This window comes from Montipora capricornis, chromosome 10, assembly GCF_036669925.1.
Source record: "Montipora capricornis isolate CH-2021 chromosome 10, ASM3666992v2, whole genome shotgun sequence".
Taxonomy (NCBI): Eukaryota; Metazoa; Cnidaria; class Anthozoa; order Scleractinia; family Acroporidae; genus Montipora; species Montipora capricornis.
This window is the reverse complement of record NC_090892.1, coordinates 14,330,020-14,335,800: the sequence shown is the minus strand read 5'-3', so window position 1 is coordinate 14,335,800 and position 5,781 is coordinate 14,330,020. Positions and strand designations below refer to the sequence as shown.

Sequence of the window (5,781 nt, the reverse complement as noted above, 5' to 3'; positions counted from 1 at the left end):
ATTCAAAATTCGAAGTTAGACCTCTGAAAGGAGCTTGGTTGCTGACGTGGCTGCTGAGACGCGAACTAAGGTCAAAAAGTGATCATCCAAGATCATATAAAATGGTCTCTGTAGCCGTTTTGCTGTCAACTGCAAGGTTAATTGCAGAATGTTTCCTGTCCTATCAGCTTGCTTTTTGTATTTTCATTCCCTTGGTTCCTTGGCTTCAGTTAGCTGGGTTGTTTTACATGTTGAAGTTCGCTGAGCGTGTCATAGTCAAAATGGTGATCGGTGAACAACACTTGAGCGGCCTGGACTCCGCTTGGCTACCCCGCGACCGAAAAAACCTCTTCTACAGCAATGCAGTGCTTTGCTTCGAACACAAGGGCAGCGTTGAAGAACGGGTAGATCTTTTCCGCCAAGCTATTTTTGAACGACTGCCTAACGCAAAGAAAGCCAACGGAGAATTACTGTACTTCAGAACGCGCTGTTATTTTCGCCCTGGTTTGTTCCAGTACTTTTTGCGAGAAGACCGATCCTTCAAGATTGAAAATCACGTGCTCAAATGGGAGGGACAGATTCCCCGATCAAAAGAAGAGTTGGAGGCGATTGTTTCCAAGCTGAGCACGGAGCCTTTGCCAGAAAAAAGATCACCTTGGTGTTTTGTTTGCGTTCCAACCAATTTTGGTAGCAATGATATGTTTGTCGCGTCCAAGATGTCACACGCTCTCGCTGATGGAGTTTCTGTGATGAAAGTTCTCATTTACGCATTTCCTGATGATGTTGTACCCCAAAAAGAGACTCAAAAGTTTTCGGCCACTTACAGGACACTTTTTATGGCCAAAGCGATGCTTATAGCACCCAGGTACCTTCTAAAGCTGTTCTCCTCGTCTGCTGAGCGATCCCTAATACATGGGCCGGAACTCAGTGGAATGAAAAGATCTGTATGGGATGAGGCATTTGAACTTCAGCTGATTAAAAACATCAAATCAGCTACAGGTACAACCGTTAATGATGTATTGATGGCGTGCATGACAATGGCACTGAGGAAGTACTTCCAAAGAAAAGGTGTGGCAAGTCCTGCTGACTTGACTGCTTCTATTCCTGTCGATGTCCGTCCACCGACAAAAGAACTTCACTATGATAACTACTTCTCGTTCATCTTTCCAAAAATGGCTGTAGCCACTGGTGACATTATGGAACAATTGTATGAAACACAAGTTCGCATGAAGGAATTCAAAGGGTCCGGTGCACCCTTCGTCACGTTAGGAATGTCTTTTACTTTACAAGAAACATGTCCACGGTTCTTGACCACTTATCTTACCAATGGTCTGTCCAAAAAGTCGAGCTGTGTTTTTTCAAATCTGCCTGGTCCACAGCAGAAATTGAGCGTTAAAGGCAGCCGTATGAAATATATGACGTTTTTCCCTCCAAACAGCGGGAACGTTGGAGTATCACTCGCCATTTTTACTTATGCAGAGCAAGTTGTTGTTGGAGTTCAAAGCGATATTGCTGTGCTGCCAGATCCAGAGATCGTTATTGAAGAGTTTGGAAATGCTGTGAATGAAATGGCGAAACGTGTTCTCCACAAAAAGGGCAGTGGTTAGATGAACAGGTAGAAAATTATTAAGTTTTTTATAACCGAGAATCAGTGGCTATAGCTTTTGCTGCAAAGTTAGGATCTAGATTGAACGTCATTTAGATGAGACGATTAATTTCAGAAGACTGGCTTTTATTTGCTGCAGCTACCTCGAAGCTGATGTCTCGGCTATGCTATCAAATTCAGAGATTCGCTTGAAAGACTTTGGAAATGTTGAGACTACAACCTTGTCACGTCAATAAATTAGATTGTGTCTTATCTATCAACTTTTGGAAGGTCTTAAATCAAGAAGCTTGAGGCTAACTGGCAGTCATGTGTCCTTAGGAAAGAACGAAACGTTTCTTTAGCTTCCATTTGTTGCTGGTTACTTTCATCTCTCTAGATTACTGTTGTAGATTTTGTGCCTAAGGCCTTTTTAGTATCGTTCTGGTTACCTGAAAACTGGGATACACTGAGAAGCGCACTTCCTTCCACAACTCCTGAAAATGCCTGAAATCGGTAAGGTATTGGCACCCTCACGATCTGATCAGCTTCATAGGTTCGAGGTCGGTATTTTTATAACCCTCTTATTTCGTCATTATTTAAGCTATCAGAAGGTTTTTGACATGATTGAATGTAGTTTTGCATCCAAAAAAAGTAAGTCCTGTTCTAGAAGTCTGATCTACATAAATACAAAAGATTATTCCTTTTTTTGGAAATTTTCAGGTAAAAGTTAAAATCAATTTTCACAGCTGGCGGCTAAACGGTGTAAGCGTTTTCCATTGCATTTTTAACATGTTTGATTTGATACCATGTTTTCTCTGAATTCTCAATGAAAAAGACTATTTTCAACTTTGATGAAAGATAGCAATTGCAAAATGCAAAAATCGCCTATCCCCTCTCTTCTATCTCTCTTTGCCTCTCAAGTTTTCAATGCCAGCCAACACGGATCATCTAAGTTGTTAAGGAATGTCGTTACGGTGAAGCTGAATTCGTATTATTACTTTAGTCGCCTAAATACCGTTTGCTTCTATATATAAACCAATCATTCAAACAAAGAACTTTCCCTCATACACTTGCAAAACATATATAGAGCGAAACAATTCATTGATCAGACAAAGTTTGATACAATACAATAACAATAATAATACAATACATACTTAATTGACCGCTCCCCATAGGGGCTTTTCAGGGCCAATGCAACACAACGAAACGACGGAACAGAATAACAGCAACAACAACAGTGTTAAGAAACCCAACTGGCCAGAGGCAAACCAGTTGGCTATTTACAAGTGCAGCTGGGAAGTTTAACCAGGGACTACCAGGATCAAATTCAACGAGTGGTCAGAGCGAGTCTGAGCCCGGGATCACCCGGAAGTCACCATTATAATTCAAAGACAAACGTTTTGACACTTTAAAGTCTAGTTTTTTTCATCAAAAGTGATCCAGAGTTATTGCCACCAGTTTACTGGAAAAACGAGGGTGGGCTCATCAGCGTCCATATGATCACTTCGATTCAGCTGAATCTGCGTTAAACTTCGTGAAGGGGGCTGTTATATCACCCTGCGGCTATGTCTGCTCAGTGATACGTGTGCGATTGCACTTGGAATCCAGTCTGTCGCTAACGATATGCTAAAATCACTAATAGAAAGCTGGCTCGTAATTTCTTTCAGACCTTTTATCTAGCCAGGGCAACATGAATATTCAAATCTGCGATTTCACAATTGAAAATTGAGCAGAGCGCAAAGTGCATGAAAGGGGATACAGGTATCACTAATGCCGAGCTCGGCTCCGTTTGGAAGCCAGTCAGTCTTATCTTAGTCGGTAAATATTAAAATGAAGAATTTTTTTAGGAAACATATATGATGTGGTTTAATTTGATTTTTGGTTTAAATTTTGTCAAACCGGTTTATTTCTTTCAAACCAGTTTGGTTGTTTTTCAATTATTGAACTGGGGTGCAGGGATGGCGCAGTGGTGAGAGCACTCGCCTCTCACCAATGTGGTTTAGAAGTGCCTTTGAATGGTTTGCTTCAAACAGAAAGTGTGGATCAGGTCACGATCACGGTCAGGACTGCTTCAGTTTGAGTTTAGGGTCGTCGTTATGAAATTGCGGTTTGTTTTCAGAAGGTTAGGGTTGGGGTCATAAAATGGGTGAAGACTCCAGTAGTGTAGCAGCTTTCGTAACGTATAATTTGATTGGCTCAATACCCAAGCTGTTAACAAAGCAGTGTTAAAAAATTAGCAGCTCTCTTAACCTGCTATTGTTTGGTATTGTAAACAGCTTGTATTGTTTAAGTCTAAGTCATCGTTTTAATTGTTTAGTCTTTTGTTTTTGGGTTAGGGTATCGAGCCAATCACATTATACGTTACGAGAGCTGCTACATGAAAATGGGTTGCTATTTAGGCCTAATAAGTGGATTTTTGACTGGTTAACTAAGTAATGCGGTTTGGGTAACAGACTAACCAAATGTATAGATTCATTTTATGTTTTAAATTTAATCTGAATACAAGCAAAAAAGATTGAGTCAAAAGAAAGTGTTTCTTACTTCACTTATTTGCAAACTGAACAAATGCTACTGACAAGTCAGTATTGTTAGCTTGCTTCCATTCAAACCCGCTTTTTGAGCCAAGGTCTTCATGAGTGAATTCAACTTGTTGACACACACTCGGTTCAATGTTTTTGAATTCTTCGTCTTTTCCTTTCATTCTAATAAATTTTTTGAGTAAGGAAACATCTCTTTTGGTTTTACTCAACGTGTTTTTGTTTGCTTGCTCCTCGATAAAAGCCTCTAAAGTTGTTTCAGGTGGAACAAAACGTGTTGAAGTCATGTTTTGCGAAATACACAAACATGTTTTCTCAACCGGCGCGCCTCGGACCCCATTTGAGTGTTATGTTCTGATTGGCTAATGGGTGATTCTACTCAATGCTCATTGGGTATATTTTTCAAATGTGAAAAAAGCTATACTGGAAGCTGATTGGACGTATCGCTTTTCCCACATGTGAAAGATAAGGAAGAGAGAATTCTATTTGGAAGGTTTATTACATGAAATTCGCCCTATATATATAATAAATCATGATAAATAACAGAACAGACGAATGAAAAACTGACATCAATTTGTTTTTTACAATAACAAAAAGCCAGAGGGGTCAAAGTTAAGTCAAAACTCGCGACGAATGCGCGCCAAAACTTTAATCTGACGTGAGCAATATGATTGCGTCATTATCGCATAAATTATAAATTGTATCTGTCCGCTTATTGACAATAAAAATAAGTCAATGAGCGAGCGAGAATTTTGCAGTCATTGTAAAATGAAAGTTGGATTTTTTCGTTAGCTCGTCTGTTGATGCTGTGGTGCCACCCTTCTATATCATTGTTTGTTGGAACAGGAACCATGAAGATGGAACAAGAGGAAGGAAGCCACATGGTGCTGAAAACCCATGTATCTGCCACATTCTGGACAAGCTGTTATAAACATCTTCCAGATGCAAAACAAACTTGTGAACACACGAACCTAGAATCTGCGAAGCGAATGAAAGGATCCCAAAAAAGAAATTTCTACACCTTAGTGATATTGGGATAAACTGACGGAAACGTTAAATTGTTGCAAAATCCACGTTGTTTCTATATTTGTTAACTGGTATTGTAAATAGAGTTATTGGAATACCTGAAAGATATCAGTTGACTTTGTTCGATGCGGCAAAATGGACAAGAGAATTAGGAGGCGGAGATTTCATTCGCACTTGATCCCTTGATACATTTTACCTCCCTGTCAGGGGCACCCAACGAATCTGTTTTTTCACATTATCTGTTCCCCAGAGGAATCTTGCTGGCTGGCAAAAATACAGGTGTTTCGATGAGCTGGCTGGGAAATTTTGTTATTGATAGAGGTTTTGCCTGGGAATTACTGACTTTTTCTAGCATTTCAACCCGAGCTGGCTGTCGAAACTCTAAAGACTGAGGACGACTGAAAAAAAAAAAAAAAAAACCTTTCCTCTCCCAGAGAGTAGTCACAAACATACGACGGCCGGTCAGAGTGATTGCGCTTGCGGAAAAAACCTGTTTTGTCCCGGTTTTGTCGTTTTTGTTCGGTCGTTTTGGATCGAGGGATTTGAAAGCGCGCGGAATTCCTGGCTGGGAAATAAATTTGATCAGCTGGCTGGGAAACCAACCAATTTTATCTAGCTGGCTGGGAAATTTCTTGTGTGTCTTGCTGGGAAAAA

General features: G+C 40.2%; 2 protein-coding genes across 3 annotated transcripts in view; both read left to right on the top strand.

Annotated features, from left to right (window-relative positions):
* The window catches only part of LOC138018873 (putative diacyglycerol O-acyltransferase MT1809), a 6,399-nt gene extending 1,433 nt beyond the window's left edge, over window positions 1-4,966 (top strand). The window contains exons 1-2 of one of the 2 annotated variants that reach the window (XM_068865553.1): window positions 1-1,594; window positions 4,948-4,966. The exon at window positions 1-1,594 is cut by the window's left edge and continues 1,433 nt beyond it. In XM_068865553.1, coding sequence (XP_068721654.1) covers window positions 102-1,586 — 1,485 coding nt within the window. In that variant the 5' untranslated portion in view covers window positions 1-101 and the 3' untranslated portion in view covers window positions 1,587-1,594; window positions 4,948-4,966. Of the gene's footprint in view, window positions 1,595-2,739; window positions 4,095-4,947 lie in introns of those variants that run through there. The other variant, XM_068865552.1, reaches the window with a different exon arrangement.
* The window catches only part of LOC138018872 (putative diacyglycerol O-acyltransferase MT3172), a 14,615-nt gene extending 9,603 nt beyond the window's left edge, over window positions 1-5,012 (top strand). The window contains exon 3 of the transcript XR_011126077.1: window positions 4,894-5,012. The gene's annotated coding sequence lies outside the window, so the exon portion shown is untranslated. The remainder of the gene's footprint in view (window positions 1-4,893) is intronic.
* Window positions 5,013-5,781: the final 769 nt, after the last annotated feature.